Source organism: Crocodylus siamensis, chromosome 1, assembly GCF_052110815.1.
Source record: "Crocodylus siamensis isolate JL-2025a chromosome 1, ASM5211081v1, whole genome shotgun sequence".
Classification (NCBI taxonomy): domain Eukaryota; kingdom Metazoa; phylum Chordata; order Crocodylia; family Crocodylidae; genus Crocodylus; species Crocodylus siamensis.
This window is the reverse complement of record NC_143395.1, coordinates 67,323,633-67,340,970: the sequence shown is the minus strand read 5'-3', so window position 1 is coordinate 67,340,970 and position 17,338 is coordinate 67,323,633. Positions and strand designations below refer to the sequence as shown.

General features: G+C 41.9%; 1 protein-coding gene across 6 annotated transcripts in view; it reads left to right on the top strand.

Annotated features, from left to right (window-relative positions):
• The first annotated feature begins 13,653 nt into the window (after window positions 1–13,653).
• SNAP91 (synaptosome associated protein 91) overlaps window positions 13,654–17,338 on the top strand; it is a 140,929-nt gene continuing 137,244 nt past the window's right edge. For 4 of the 6 annotated variants that reach the window (XM_090035840.1, XM_090035859.1, XM_090035829.1 and 1 more), the window contains exon 1: window positions 13,655–14,295. In XM_090035840.1, coding sequence (XP_089891966.1) covers window positions 14,166–14,295 — 130 coding nt within the window. In that variant the 5' untranslated portion in view covers window positions 13,655–14,165. Of the gene's footprint in view, window positions 14,296–17,338 lie in introns of all 6 variants that reach the window. The other 2 variants (XM_090035850.1, XM_090035808.1) reach the window with 1 other exon arrangement.

Here is a 17,338-nt window from a genome sequence, read left to right as displayed (position 1 = left end):
TTGCATCTCATGCAAAACTAAGGAAGTGATACTCCCACCGTACTCTGCACTGGTGGTATCGGAGCTGGACTACTGCATCCAGTTCTGGGTGCTACATTTCAACAAGGACATGGAAAAACTTGAGAGGGTCCAGAGAAGAGCCACCCATATGATCAGGGATTTGCAAGATGGGACTAGGTAGTGGCTTACCACTACATCAGGGGAGTACCTCAAGAACTCAGTGAACAGCTGTTCACCAGGGCACCCATGGGGAAGACCAGGAGCAATGGATACAAACTCCTGGAAGGCTGCTTCATACTCAGTTCTGGGAAAAATTCCTTCACAGTCAGGGTGTTCAGACTGTAGAATAAACTCCCCACAGTGGTGGTGCAATCACCTACCCTGGAAATCTTCTAAAGGAGGATGGACAGTCACCTCGCTGTGGTCACTTGACCCCAGTTGTCTTTTGCTGCCTAGTGCAAGGGGACTGGACCTGATGATCTACAAGGTTCCTTCCAGCCCCTAACAATCTATGAATTCATCCTGTAAATGATCAGTAGTGATCTGGGTTTTCTATTTCCCATGAAAAAAGGGAAACCCCCCCCACAGATTTTCCCTTTTAATCAAGAAACACAGATTTTTCATTTTAAAGGAGAAACACACAAATTTTCCACTTTTGCAAAGCGCTCTCCACAGGCTGGCAGTTTCAGCCTGCAAGGGGCTGAGAGGAGTGTGGTCAGGCTGGGGGTGCCATGTGCATGTTCACACATATGCGTGCACAAGGCCACCAGCCAGCTGGAAGAGCAGCTACCACAGGTAAGTCGGGTGAGAGTGTGTGTGTGTGTGAGGGGGGGATTGAGGCCCCCATAGGGAGGGAATGAGTAGGGCAGGACTGGGGCTGCTGCTCAGCTGGGGCAGTGCATGGGGTCTGGGGCTGGAATGCACAGCTGCAGGGCCTGGGCAGGGAGTGGGGTGGAGCCGTGAGTGGCTCATCCAGGTTGGGGGGTCTGGCTCCTCACTGCTGTGAGGGGGGGCAAAGGGGGTACATGCCCCCCAGATTTGTGCACAGGTAGGGGGCAGGTGCAGGCTGCCCACTGCCAGCTTGGGTGACCTGCCCTGCTGCCCTTCCCCAGGGCCTCCATAGCCCAGTGGGCAGGATCCAGCATGGCAGGGCAGAGCAGGGCTGGGTGGGAAGCTCCTTGCTGCTACAAGCCCTGCACCACCATGGTGAAGCAACCTCTGCCCACCCATCAGCAACAGGGGTGGCAGGGCAGAGTTGTGCCCCTCATTGCTGCTGGGCAGGCAGGGAGTGTGTCGCCATGGTGGCATGGGGCTTGCAGCAGCAAGGAGCTTCCCTGCCCGGCCCTGCTCTGCCCTGCTGTGCGAGGTCCCAATCACTGAACCGCAGAGGGTTTGGGGGAGGGCAGCAGGGTGTGGAGCCCTGAGCCCACAGTGGGTAGCCTGCACCCCCATGGGCTCTGTTTTGGCCATGCTGCCTGCAGGGGAGGGGGAGCCAGGCTCTGGGTCCCAGTCCCTGAGGGGCCCACAGCAGCTGCTGCGTCCCAAATGCAGCAGCCAAGGCTCAGGCACTGTCGCAGGGAGCAAGAGGCTGTGAACCTGGGTCCTTGGCGCCGTAGTCCTGGCAGCTGGGGGCTCCCTCCACCAGGGCAGGGGGCTTTGGGTAGGGAGTGAGGGGTACCAGCAGGGATGGGGGGCTGTGGGTGGGGAGTGACAGGCCAGGACCTGCTTCCTGGTGAGCAAAGGGGGAGCTCTGATTTTCCATGATAACAAACCCAAAAAACTAATTCCAAAATTTATACTTACTTAGAATTAATATTTTACTGTGATTGAGCCAGTGGTAGGCTTCCAAATTGCTTTAAAGTTGTAACTATATCAATAAAATATTGTGTTCAATTGATACCTATATATACAGTGGCATTTCATTTTAATCGCAGATTTGGGGTTTTTTTAATCAGAAAATTTGTGATTTTTTAAAATCGAGAAAACCAGGATCCCTGGTGATCAGTCAACCTTCTCAAAGAAAACATATTGTTTTATCAGTAGGAACTAAGATTTTAGAGATCAGAGGATTTTAAGAACAGTGTGTAGTCGCTTACCCTCAAAAGGTCTGGTTCTTTTGAACATCAGTCCATTTTTAGGCTTGCCAGAATTTTTCTGATCTTTGTTTGCCAATCTTTTCTGCCTAGATTTGAAGCAGTTTTGTACATTGAGGAGGAGGAGGATTTTCAATAACAAAACTATGCTTAAGTGTTTGTGGCTTATCCTCAGCCATTTTTCCCTGAATCCCTGTGTTTACTGTTTTTATGATATTTTACAACCATTCCCTTTCAGACCTCACAATCCTTGTACTTCAGGTAAATCTACAAAACACCTTCATAAGACATTAAGATGAGCCTGGGGTAAAAGCCTCATATTCTTACTGGACACTAACAACCATGGACTTAATGCAGCAGAGAGAGGTAATAACGCAGCACGAAATAGCTTTATGACTCATTACAATCTACCTGTTATTTTTGGTATCCTCTTTGTCCTCCACACATAATAGCTTGTTGCCCTTTTCAGTGGTTCTGTTTTTCAGATTGGCCATGTCAGGTGAATGAGAGGAGACCATATCCTCAATAATATTTTGTATAACAAGATTTGAGATGGCTATAGAAAGTCCAGTCGCCCTCTATGGCAGTACCAGGGTGTGTGCAAAAATTATATGAAGTTCTTCAGCACCAACGCAGAAAGCTGGGAGGAGCACACAGAATCCTAGCCAATCTCAAGGAAACATCTAGCACTGGATTCAGCTCACCATTAAGTGGTTTTGACTCAGAAGATGGAAGCAAGGCAAAAAGGAAGAACGCAGCATGCTGTAAACTTGAACTCCAGTTCAAATGTATGGATCTGTGAAACTTAACAAGCTGTGTCACTTTTGAATTGGGCTTCTCAGCCACAAATGGATTCATCAGACATCTGACTAGATTTCTTCCATGCACATGATGATCCAGAGGATCGAGGGTTGCCTACAAATTATTCTACCTAATTAGATTATCTATTCAACTGCACATCTCTGGTTATGAAGCTACTTCTGATAACTTCTCTTTGCTCCTAGTTTAAGTTCTCCTCTATTGTTTTATGTGACTGTTTTCATTAACATAAGCAAGGGCTTTTGTATATGAAGTTAAACACAAGCCATAGTTTTAGCTGTTATTTAGCTTATTAGGCTAGGCCTGCTTCTTTCCTAGCCCTGAAAAATGACAGTTGATGATCAACAACATGTCTAGCATTTCTCCCAACTATGCAGCTGGTCTAATAAAAGACATCACCAACAACACTTTGCTTCTCTGGTTTTACAGACACTCTCTTATTAGGTTAAAGCAGCAGAGTAAGGCAGAAATCATCTCAGTAACAAAGCAGTCCTTAAATATGACAGAACAGCACCACATTCATCACACATTTTCTAAGGAAGTACTAAGCAATTCTTCTGAAAATACCTGCAGAAAATATAATTTAATGTAATTGTGAGCTGACATAATTCCTCAGATGCTATAGTATGGTGTATTCTAAAAGGATTTACCATAGATTTTTACTTGAATTCTAGGTGTTACCTCTCAACTTTCAGGCTCTAGCTGCGAGGATATTCCCAAAACTAAGGAAAGCTAAAGTCATGATAGCAACAATCAGAAGCTTAATTTCCTTTTAGAATTAGAGATATGTTAAAAGATTGCCTTTGAGAGAGCCAGTATACTGGATATGACAGTAGAGTATATCTGTTCACTCAGTACAGAACTATATATCAACTAGAATTTAAATATTCTTCTCTCTAATGTAATTACCATTTTTATATCCAGTATATGATAGAGTCTAGCCTGAGCTCTGATAGTATTATAAAATCTGCTTTATGTTTGATGTGCTTCAGTTTACTAATATAGAGTCTATTGACTCTCTCTGATTTCACATACTTCCTCATATCAATTTCTCTCCCTTATATGTGCTCTTCTGTTAATTTTCTAAATTCTTCATATCCATCAGAGTGGTGTTTCCTATGACATGCAGATACATGTTCACACCTCTTAGCTACACCATTAGTACAGTGTATTCTATTAACTGCTTAATTATTTTTATATATAAGCAAGTATTTTAACAAATGTTATGTCAATTTGCTTTTGACATATAATCTTAACTAGCTCAAATGATGGTTAGTGTTCCTTCACTTATTTTCTCATTGTTGCTTAAATTCTTCCTGACAAGAAAATCATTGGGACACATACATAACATGAAAATCAACAAATTTACCATCGATTCCCAGATAAGTTCAGACTCAGATGTAATGGAATAAGTTACTTTGTTAACTGTGACAAGATAATCACAGTCTAGTTACAAGTGGCACTATCCCAATGAAAGACACATGCTGGGATTTTGGGTTTTTTTTTTAGTTGAGCATAGGTCCTAGCTGGTTTATTAGGAGAAAATAAATGTTCATATAAAATAACACAGATTAAAGTGCCAAAGATAGTGAAGCTTAAGGGGCCATATGCCTTCTCTCTCCTCTTCTAAGGCACCTGTTTTTGGGGACAACTTCTGGGTAGCTATGTATGAAATTAAAGACAAATTTCTCTAGAATTAGTTTTGGTAATAATAAAAAGGCCTTGTTAGGTAAGAGAAATAATTTGAGTAAGGTATTTTTTTAATTACACACAGATACAGCTCAAAGCAAACTGAATATTTTGAAAATAGTAGTTGTAATTTGGTCTAGATTTGTTTACCATTTTATTGTATTCATCTGACCAACAAAGTAGTCACAGCAGAGTCATCAAAAAATATCTAGCTCCTTTTTTAACTGTCCATTATCTTTCTCTGGATCAGACATTTAATAAGTATCTATCATGTAAACAAATTTATCATAAAATTGTTATTTTTTCTTTGCAATGTTAGAACTATAACTATAATTCTGAAATAATTAAATACAGGTTTTGGGAAATTATTTTTGAACTACAGAATATGATGGTAATCTAAGTTTCATGATAAATTACTTAAAATTGAATTCACAGTTCAATGATTGCAGTACCTTCTCTGTAGGATTTCACTACGTACATATTTTTAAAAGATTCCATGATCAATATAATTTTCCATGATCAATATAATAACACTGTATATACATACAACCTGTACAGTATTTTAAAAACTACATTTCTCAAGTGACTTATGTTTTATAATGTCTCTCTAAGGTAGCCCATATTCCTTCCTTCACTTAAAAAAGAGGGAAAATGAATGAAAAGTGATTTTCTTGACACAATTAGTGAAGAGCTGAAAAAAACTGCACATCCCTAGATTCTCAGTCTTGTGTTTAATTCAATACACAATCCTTCCTAATCATCAATCAATTTTTAAATTATTTTATCATCCCTTTGAAGGAGGAGGAGGAGGAGATGGGGAGAGAAAAGAAACTAACCTGGATCTGTCCCATTCCCTAGCTGTTAACAAAAACAAAAAATCAAGATAATGGAGTCAACAGAGAAAAGGGAGATTAGAACCTGCAGGAATTTCAGGAGCAGGTGAGAAGGAAAATCTTGCATCTTTAAAGGGAGGAAGGCGGAAGGCTAAATGAGCACATACAAAGTCAGAAAGAGGCTGAAAGTAGTAGAAGGGGAAAATGACTTAATAACTTAAAGGTATTAAGTTGGAGACGTACTTGGTAACCGTGTTGGTCTGAGACAAGAAGATATACAAAAAACTAGAACTTTTGGTTCCAAAATGATTTCTTGCAATTTCCCAGTTGGTCTAATAAAAGGTATCATTTTGGAACCAAGTCTAGTTTTTTGTTTGACTTCTTAAGTTGGAGACAACGTGGGGAGTTCATTGAGGTGATGTTTGAGCATGGACAGTAGAAGCTGAGAAACTCCTGGATCTCCCATGTCTGTGAGACAGCCTCAAGAGCTTTTGGTGTTCTCTCATGCAATTCTTTTGCTACAGTTATATAATATACAACAACAGTGATGTTTGGCTGCCTCCATCTGCCCGAGACATACAGATACAACCTGTTGCACCAAACGTTGGTTGCTGGCACTATGCAATTCTCTTCAAGGCAGCTGCTGTCACCATAGTTACAGCCAGCTCTGCCAGAAAGGCTGTATATACACTACTGGTCTAGGAGCAGGGAACATAGGGTAACACTGGGTGTGCCAGAAATTTGAAGCTAAACTAGACGAATAATGACATGGGAGGGGAAATTGGGATTGAGCTACAAAGAGAAGATGAAAGAGAAGAATCAAAGACTGAAAGGGAGCAGAGACATTTGTCAGGAAAGATTAGGAAAAGAAAAATTAGACTTGGAGATATGAGAACATAGTAATGGGAAAACAGGCAAAGCATCAATATAGTCCCTCATATAAGAGGAACTGAAACAAACCAAAATCAGAGCACTCTTTAGGGCTTAAACTGGACTAGTCCTTGACTGCCCTGTCTTTGGATAAGGCATAAAAAAGCACCTCTTATTTTAGAATAATGCAATTAGTCCTTTCTGAAGGAAAAAGAAGGAGCTCCAGATCCTTTTTCACAGTGTTTAAAACCAAAAATTCAAAAAAAAAAAATGATCACAATTCCTTCAACATGGCGCATTAGCAATACTGCCTCTTCCTCCTCTCTTTTTATGTACTCTATACTGATAGCTTTGGAGGTTAATGAACTCCAGCTGCTTCTGGTCCCTCAGTATTTTCCCTTGCTTCCCAGCACAGTCCCAAATTGCTACTCTTTGTCTTACTGATCTGGGGGCCTGCTATCTAACCTAATTGTGCCTTTGGTGAAGGAGGGATAAAAAAAAACAAACAGACAGGAAGTAGAAGTATGGGGGGGAAGAAAAAAGGGAACAAGCACGGGACAAAAGAAGAATCAATGGATTAAAAACAGTTAAATATAACTGTAAACAACAACAAAAAAAGGAGGAGGAAGGAAGGAAAAGAAAATAGCATAAAAGGAAAGTGAGCACCGGACTCAAGCAAATATAAAAAAGTAATAATCCAGAAGCTTAAAATCTTCAGAAAAATATGCTGGATGTCACTCTCCAGTTATGGTCATACTGTGCAGAGACGAAAGACGAGAACAAGGCAATGAGCCTTTAGGCAACAGCTAACATAAGCTCAGACTAAATCTGACAGAAGATTAATATTTGTTTGTTATGGGGGTGATGTTTTAAAGGGAAACAAACTCATCCCCATACAAAAAATGAACAGAGGCCACCAGGATGAGTCTGGATCCTCAGAGTTACTGTAGGATGTTGGCTCAAGCCTGTAACACCATTTTTTACATGGACAAAAATGTCTGCTAGGACAGTGACATAAAATTGGTATACTTAAAAAATGAGCATTTACAATTATTACATTTACAACAGAAAGCTATTATTGATTTGACAGAGAGAAAGACTGGGTGATCTAGGCACCCTCTTCAATCTCTACTTTTTATTTAGCTGTAATCAAATGTTCAGGAAGCAGGAAGCAACTCTACATATGAAATTCTAAACAATATAGTTGTAATTCTCTGCTATAAGATAACATTGTGTCATGTATCAAATGTTGCAACGTGTCTTTGTACTGTATGTATAGGTATATATTCTAAGAACACATCTCAGAGATATATTATTGAAGAGCTAGTCAACACATTGTTGACAACAGGGAGACTGGAAAGTAAGCAATCCATAGTGAAGCTCTCGTCTCATCCCAACAAGAACTGGGGAAACAACTGTAAAAGGAAGTAACCCACACGCTGCTGAGGCCTTATCAGTGGGGATCATGGAGTGTCCATTGATTTTAATACACAATGGATGCATTCATATGGGCCAGTTACTACCAAATATGGTATAGCATATGTGATGACTTTCATTCTTTATTTTCACTACAGTAGTTATTTGTTTCTGAACAGGCAAACAGTGAATATTTTCAAAAGACACTACTTTTTAATCTCCTATGCCTGATGAAGGGTGCCTGTGCCCAAAAGCTTGCAAATAAAGAATTTTTTTTGCAAATATCTAGTTGATCTAATAAAAGCTATCACCTCTGCTACAAGTTTTGATACTTTTTAACAGTGTCTTTTTGTTTCCACATCTAAAATGTGTTTTAATTTGTTCCTTCTATTTAACTCAGAGTAAGCACATTCATGACTTCAAAAGCCTCCTGGATTGTTTAGATGCCAATATTAGCTCAGGGTATAGATAACAAGTAAATGAATTATAACAGAAAACAGCAGAGGTTCCCTTGATCCTGTTTTTGTCAAATCCCAATCTTTGACAAAGAAATTAAATGTAATAATAAGTTTTCTAACATATTTTCTTCTTTTTTTTTTTTTTTTGGATAAGAGCAGATGCTACTAAATTCTTCCAGACTACTAGCTTTTTTTTTTTTTTTAACATAAACCCTCATTCTGTTAAGTACTGAACAGCTCCTGATGTGGTTGTTAGTGATATAACTGAACACTACACTGGCAGAAATTTCTGATACCAACAAGACTGTCTTCATGAAATACAGGCAGTCCTCGACTTTACAATGTTGGAGTTACGACAAATGGCACTTACAATGTTTATAAATTGACACCCTGTTTTGACTTTCCAGCAGTCAGCTCAAAGAAGTTCTTCCAAATCAATGATTGTTATTTACAGTATAAATAATGTACATAAATACATTAATGTAGCTCTGTATTACTCATCTATTGAGCACAAAATTCTGGATTATTTTTGGTGAAAATAGGGTATTGGGCCTTGGTTCAGGAACCCATCCCCCACTTATAACATTGTTCCTATGGGAAAATAGGTTCCGAGTTATGACGTTTTGACTTAAGATGCGGTTTTCAGAAACCAATTGTGACGTAAGTCCAAGGACCACCTGTAGCTAGAATTTCATGCTGCAGTAGATATTGGCTACCCAAGCCCAGATATTAGTAGAGAATGGTGCTACTGTTTAAGTACTTACACTTTCTTTAAAGGCTATTTTCCTTAATAGTTTGAGCTGCAGAATCCAAGTTAGGGAAAAATTGGCAAGGAATTGGAATGGTCCAAATTACAAAATATAAAAATAGCCTTTAACACTTTGTGGGGTTTTTCCCCCCTATAATTTTTCAGTTAAAAAATAGCTTCCTACCTTTTGAAGTTCAGGACATTCCAAACCCTTGTCAAACCATTCCTTACCCGACAGGAATTCAGAGACATACTTACTGCCAAAGACTAGAACATGACATAACTATGAATGCTAATTGCCTGTTTTGTCTAGTCTACTGAAATCACCTGGTACTAAAAACAAAATAAACATGAACTTAATGATTTTATAATGATACAGAGAACATGCATGTCCTTTTAGCACCTCAGAAAGATCACTTCTCCCATACTACACTATCATAAATATTGATACCTACACTAAAATACAAGGTAGGTTAAGGTTCTTTAAAAATATTAGTATTTTTATTTTTAACAACTCAGCAGTTACAGATGACTGTTATACATTTGTGGGAAATGGATCTTTATTCATATAGCTGAGACACTAGTGAAACAGCTGACAAATACTATGACAAATACTGCAGATATTCTTATTATAAAACTATATTATAAACGTGTATGGAGCAGCCTAATGTTTATTTAGACTCTCCCCCATCAGAAGCATCAAAGTTTAGCTCTTCTTTTCAGTCTTTCCATCTCAGAAAATTCAGTCCTTTTATTCGTGCTGCCAAGGCATCATTATCTCTTTTTTGGAAATGATATAATTTTGTGAATGTTACATTCAGGAACTATGAAAATATTAAAATCCTTCAATCATTATGTTCTTTGCTTTTGTAGGGAAAAGAAGAGGCAGATTTACCCAAACACTGAAATTCTGAAAATCCTACCATCTTCCTCAGAAGGATTTAATTCCCGTTTGGAAATTTTATTTACAAAAGATTAAGATTCCAGTCAATAACCCATCTAATTTGAGCAATGTTAATAAAATATTTCATAGCTGTTTTAGCTGTGACTTAATTTATAGGCTCTTTTAAAAAAAAAGTTTTGTGTTTGAGATCTTGTTGTATATTCTTATAGTGGGTAACAACTGTCCACTGAGAACTCTGTATAACAGATGAAAAGCTCGTGTTGTGGTATACTTCTGACAGTTCAATGAACTGTCTCTTTATGTGCAAAATATTCAATCCTTATCATTCATATGGTTTTCCTTAACTGATTAATAGCATATTCTTAAAAGAACATTGTATTTTGAAGTTCATTCTAAAAGCGGCACATTATAATGTATCTAGTACCACACCAGTCAAAACTCACCCAATTTATTTATTTTACTTCAAAAGTAAATGAAGAAATGTATATTCCAGCTATTTGGAGACTCCACAACATTCCTCACCATATTTCAATTATGCAGTGATGTTTTCCACTTGAATTTTGCATGTTACTTATAGTAACATATTATAGCCAGGATCTTAAGAACTCCTGAACTTCAGTTTTTTTAATGATAGCACTTCATGATCATTAAAGCTTGTGTGTAGTTTTAGCATCTATAACAAATTATTTTAAACCTTCAGCTGACATGAGATGCTTTAGATATGAAACAATATCAGTGACCTTACTTCAATGCAGTGCTACAAGGTTATCCTCTCTATTTAATCATGGAGGAGGAACAGTATGGAAAGTGACAGAGTAAGAGTCCTCATGAGCAGGGATCCTGGTTTTCTCTGATTAAAATATATATATACATAATAGTGATGTTTCGTTTTAATCACGGAAAAATGTGGATTTGGGATTCCTTTTTTTAACTGAAAATTAGGGATTTTTTTAAATCAGAGAAAACCAGGATCCTTGCTCATGGTGTTTTGCCATTAGAATTAAACTCTGACTTTGAAGAAATACCCAATAGTGAAAGGGGAGTTGGGCCTCAATGCCATTGCGATGGATGCCTGTCACCAGCTTGATAGACAAGTCTGACACTATACCTATTTAATTTTGGTCCTCTATCATCCTGAGACTGTAAGGAGATGTGATAACTCTGGCAATTGGGGTGATGGACTTGGTGACATTTTTCCAAGACAGACTCAATCAACATATTAAACATCAGCTACCAAATATTTTTAGAACTATCAGTCACCACTGAACTCCTCTAGATTTGAGTCAGTGACTTAAACATAAAAGACTCCTGCCCTTTAACAATTCTCCTGACCCAGCCAGTCCTTCAGATGAGACAATTCTGTTCATATTTTTCAGTCAACCCACATATTTCAGTATGCATGCAAATATATATGTGTCACTTAAAACCGATTTAAAACCATAAACCCTACTTTGACTGTCTTTGCCCAAACAATGTAATTTCACTTCCTCCTAAGTCAGTGAACATCTGTGCATTAGCCGTGGCTTTGAGATACCTGATACTTTAAAAAATACTCTGATTTCACACAAATGAATTTAAGCATTGAAGGCTTTTCAAATAATACATCTACAGCATCAATATAAACCCAGTAATCTCTTTATAGGTTCATCTGATTCACTTCAAGATTATGTCTGACCCTAATAGTTTTTGTAGGTTTATTCAATCCACTTCATAATGAAAGTTTACTGTAATTTAAATCCAATTTTCAGCCAAATACCACCACTTACATTCTGCAAAGACTACTTTGCCTCTCCATAGTAATCTCTAGTAATTATTGTTGGCCTTTGTCATTTGCCTTAAAGATTGATTTGTCGGGGTCGTTTGGCCCCAGAACTCTTTCCTGCCCATGGCAAGGGGTTGGACTTGATGATCTGCTCAGGTCCCTTCTGACCCTACCAACCATGAAACTATGATTTGCCTTTACTTTGTCAGAGATGCAGAAGTATTATATTGTTTTTTACCACATCTCTACAACACATGCTTTACACTATGGCTACATGAATGGAGTTACCTGGAGACAGAGAACCTTGAGGCAAAAGCAAGAAGGTAAGTATATTAGGATAACTACATGCAAATACACATCTGTCCAAGGAAGAAACTCCCTTATTCTGGATAGAAATTACCCTAAATGGAGACTGGTGTATAATTTGCTATGTGCTGGCAAACTTATCTCAGTTTAAGGGGCTTTGATGTTTGTTGTAATTTTTCTTCTTGGCGTATCTATGGCTTTCCAGGGCTGTTCTGTTCTTGAGTCCAGTGCCTTAACCTTCTGGACTTACCTTTATTGGACTGCACTGAAATTTCAGTTCAGAGATTTCTCGGCTCTCACAATGTTATTCGGTTTGCCAATGACTCTCCAGCTGCTTTTGATCCTATTCTTCCTCATCTCACCCTGGTTTAGAAAAGATGTCTTAAGGACAATTCCAATTGCACCTTAGCCTGACATGAGACTTATTTCTTCAACTGGTGTTATGTTCAGCTCTAAATCCATGTCTTGCTCTGCTGTAGGTGCAGAGAGCGAGTGAGGTTAATTAGAGAAAATTCAAAGTCAAATAAATTGACTGAATGCAACTCTCTTAAAAAAGGCTTTTAAAAAAAGCTCAGCCATAAAGTTGGGGGAGGGAAGGGTGAGACATGAGATGAATTGCTCGAATCCTGCTGCTTTTCACTACGCAGCTGAGCGTGCAACGTATATCTACATATATGTGTGTGTACATATACATACATATATGCATATGCTTTTCACTACACAGCTTAGCTTGCAATGTGTATATATACATACACTAGAATCATAGAAAATCAGGGTTGGAAGGGACCTCAGTTCTGTCATCTGCCACCACTGAGAAGAGTCCAGCTCTATCCTCTTCCCAACCCCGCTTCAGGTAGCTGAAGGCTGCTATTAAATCCCAGCTCCGTCTTCTCTTCTCCAGACTAAATAAATCCTGTTCCCCCCAGGGCCCCCTCACCATTTTCACTGTCCTCTGCCAGACTCTCCAATTTGTCCACACCCCTTCTGTAGTGGAGGCCCCAAAACAGGACACGCCTTCCTCTCTCTCTCCCCGCAAGACAATCCTCGTCAACCTTTTTTTTCCCCCCACGCCTAAAAAACTTCAAACCGAGGTGCGGACCCCTTTGCACTCCCACACTTGTGCTTAATCCCAGTCATCTTTAGACACGTCTGCGGGCCCCGGTTGAGAAGCACGCTCCCAACTGTACCGGGGGTAGAAGGGCGCTGCAGTGCCCGGCCACGGCCGGTCCGGGGAGCGCGTGGCGCGGAGGACCCGGGGATGGCACCTCCCTGCGGCTCCCGCCCCCTGCGGCCGGCCGGGGCGAGAGACGGGGCAGGGGCAGAGACAGGGGCAGGTGGCGAGGCCGCGCGGGAGGCGGGTCCCGGGCATCCCCGCTGGGCGTCGCCTTGAAGAGCGCGGCGCGGGGGCTGCCTCGCCTCACGGCCGCGCCGGGTCACCTGACTGCGCCGAGCAGCCACCGGGCGGGCGAGCGGGCGGGTGGGCGCGGGCAGCCGGAGCGGGTGCAGGGCGGCGACGGCAGGGCCGGTACATGCCCGCGCACCTGGGCCCGGGGGGCTGCGGCGGGCGGGGCCGGGGCTGCGGGAGGGGGCGGCGCGTCCCTGCGAGCAGCAGCGGCGGCGGCGAGGAGGCGCTGACAGGTCCCGCGGCCGCCTCCGGCCCGCGGCATCCGCGCTGCGGGGATGCGGCCCGGGCGGGGTGGGGGGTGCGGGCTGCGGCCTGGGGCTCCGCGGCGCGTGGGTGCGGGCGGCTGCGGGGCGGGGCGGGGGGAAGGGCACAACATGGCGCAAGGCGAAGATAATCCCCCTCCCCCTGCGGGCGGCGAGCTGCAGTGGCGGGGCCTTATCCCGGGGGAGGGTAACCTCCCCTTCCCACCCTTGTTCCCCTGTGGCGCGATGTGGCTGCCCTAGGGATGGGGGAGGGGAGGGAGGATTTTTTTTCCCCCTCCCTGCCCCCACCTTCCCCAGGGTCTGGTGCGTTATGTTTGCATCATCTCTCTTTTAATCCCTTCCTTGCAGTGTCTAAAATGCCGCCCCCCCCCCGCGGTGGATCCCCTGCCACGGTCTGACTATGCAAAGGGGGGGGGGGGCAGGGATTTTTTTTCTTCTTCTCATTATTGCTTGTTGGAAAAGGCCAGGCTGCTGGCAGGAGCGTAGCTTGCTCTGGCCCTGGCATTAAACTGGGAAAATCCCCTTCCTCCCTTGTGTTTCTCCTCCCTAACCCCCGCCCCCCCTTGCAGAAGAGGCAGCAGCGTTAACATTAGCCGAAGATGTCGGGTCAGACACTGACAGATCGCATCGCAGCTGCTCAGTACAGCGTTACGGGATCGGCTGTGGCCAGAGCCGTCTGCAAAGCAACCACGCATGAAGTGATGGGGCCCAAGAAAAAGCACCTGGACTGTAAGCATCTCTGTCTTTGCTTTTATATAAGCTCTCTGCACCAAGGAGGCGGCCTAACCCCCAGCTCTTCAACATGGCTTTAGCAGTGCGGCCTCTAGCCGGAGCATTATGATCACAGGGCTTATGAGATTCTAAAGGAAGGATGGTTTTATTCCCGAGTATCTCCCGTGCTTGCATAATGTTGCTTTCCTAGCCATTGGTTTTTCCTCGTTTTGACCTCTATCTTCCAGTTTTGACTGGTTAGTGTTTCCCAAATGCTAGAGCTGATGAAAATTGAGGCAGTGAGGCGAACTAGCTATGTTTCTCCACTACTGCAGTAGGAATTGGGTTGAATTTAGCCATAGCCAGATGACCCATAGGTGTGTGTCCAGGTGTGTAGATGACCTCGCAGAGGGGTTGATCTCTTCTTATGACCATGTTAAGACCAGATCTTTCTTGAATAAGGGGCTGCAGATTGGCTATTTTAGTGAGTTACAAGGCTCTGATGCTGAGGGACCCATTTGCCTGCAAGAGGGCACTGTCTGATCTCCTCCTCTGGTGGTGGTTTCCACAGTGTCTTATTGAGGATGACTGGTTCGAAACATTAGTGTTCTCTCTGATCCAGTGTGGCTTCAGTCTGGACCTCTGGAGAGTGATGGGTAGAGTGACTAAAAACTTAAATTTTGTGGTGTTGAACTAGATTTTGCATATCAGTTGTGATCTTTAAATAATTTTAAACCTGTCAATAGGGTACATTTTACGTCTGCAAACAGTAAGAGGTTTTCTTTTAGTTTTGGAAATAGATTACAATGAGAAACATCCTAATGTGGGTTAGGAAATACTAGCGTATAACTATCTCTCTTAACCAGTGTTTGCAATATAGGGTAAATATTAACCTGCATGTATGTAAATATTCTTGTACTTTTAACTTACTTTGGAATTTACTGTAAATGTTTTCTATTTTGTGTGCTGTTCAGGTACATACAGCATATAGTCACTTTCTGAGTATATTTGAGCACTTGATGACACTTGCATGCCAATGTGCTCTAGATATTCCTGATATCTGAATGGGGTATGGGGAGTGAGGTCTCAACAGTTTATCTGAAGCTACTATGTAGAAACATGTTACCGAACATAGTTTTGCCTGTCTCTGCATACCTAATAAGCTTTCTAGCCAGCACAGACTAGTGTCATCCCCTGTTACAGTGCTCTTATCAAACAGTTATAGGCCATATCTGGGCCACTTGATTGTAATGTGGCCCACATGTCGCACCTTGATTCAGCAGAATCTATTTTTTCTTTTAAGTTTCTAGTTATGGTTAAAGCTAGCAGTGCTGTCTTGAATGTGCAGGCTTAAAACCATGCCTCTGGGGGTTGTGAACTCTTCCTTCTTCCCTTGTACCTCATTAACACCTCTTATGGTATACTTAATGTGCTTAAGTAACAGTATTAACTATTTAACAACTTATCACTGCAGCAGAGAGGTTATGGGGAGGAAAACAAAAGCATGGAGTCTGCTATGGAATGATTGAGTTTCTATATGTAGGTGAAATTCAGTGGCAAGAGACAAAATAAAAAGGGAAAGTGCACCTCTTCCCAGCTAATGGTAAATTCTTAGATTTAGCCATAAAGTTTAAGTTCTTAAAGATGTAACGATGCCTTTAATCGCTCAGTGAGAGATCTGCACAGCAGTGAGTCTTCTTTTGACCAAAACTTGATGGATGAATTATCTTTTTATGTTGAGCATCCCTGTGCTATAAAATAAGATCAAACTATTTATCTATTCTAGCTGTAGATGTTCAGGGTGGGATACCATAAACAGGCCCATCTTTAAAGACCTGTTAACACAGTTACTCAAAATAGTGTTGTTTGTGAACAGGAATCAAGACTTGAATCAATTGTGCCACTGAAGGGTTAATGATAGTAGAATGTATAAAACTTACACTTGTTCATAAAGCAGATATGATGACAACGTTCAAGAAGTAGGTCATTGAATATGAAGATGCATGTTTAGTTGTATAACTAGATCTTAAAGTTCAGCAAACAGCTATAGACTTGGAATGAGGAATAAAAGAGTAAAGGTTTCAAATGACAGCTCTTCATGCTCGTCTTCAGACTTCCAATGATGGACACTAATGGTAAGTGCAAGGAACTATGAGATTTGACGAATCCGGTGCCCAACAGATAGAGAAGCATTTCAGATGGCTAGAGCAATACTTCCTATCTTAAAACAGCAAAAGTGGAAAGGGAGACTTGAGGCTGGCGGACCTAGTAGTAGAAACTAGAAAGAAACAGAAAAGCAGTAAAAGGGCATGGTGGGGTGCCATGGATCCACAGGCAGAAACACTAGGGGGATTCTCTGGCTAGGTGGGGGAAGGTGTATGAAGTATTCTAGAGGCAGTGACCATTGGGCAGGGGCCCCTTGTAAGGAGGAGAGGGGGATGGAGGTGCCTGGTTCAGGGACCTAGCTTTGACTTGAGGAGGTTTACCCTGGGAAATTTTTCACAGGAACATTTTGGAGGGCTAGGTTATAGTTTGAGCATAGGATGAGGGTTTTGTCTGTTATGTGTTACTGTACATCACTGTCAAATCATTTGATCGCTTTGTTTATATCATTTGTTCTTCCTGATAACAAACCCCTTTTCTTTCTGTTCTTTTCTCAAGGTGCCCATGGTGAATTGTGATTTCTGAGCAAATGATTAACTTGGGTATTCCCATTCAGCAGAGTGGGGAACCAGTAGGCTTGCACAAACCTAGGGTGCATCTCTGGGGGTGCCCCAACACCTTAAGGTTTTGTCAGAGTGGGAATGGTAATGAGATGTGGAGTGTTAAATTTCTAGGTCGCTGTTTTGAATCTGGCCCAGTTTGGTATTGACAGGAACCATGTAAGACTGGTGCTTCCCAAGACTTGGGGGGGCACCCTTTGTAGTCGGCAGTGGAGCAGAAACTGCCCAAAGACGCTGGCGGCTGCCTTTGCAGCAGGAAGGTGGGTGGCGAGCAGCGACCTCCTGCAGAAGCTTGCAGTGGATTCAGTGGCAGCCAATCTCAGGGGGGACACAGGCGA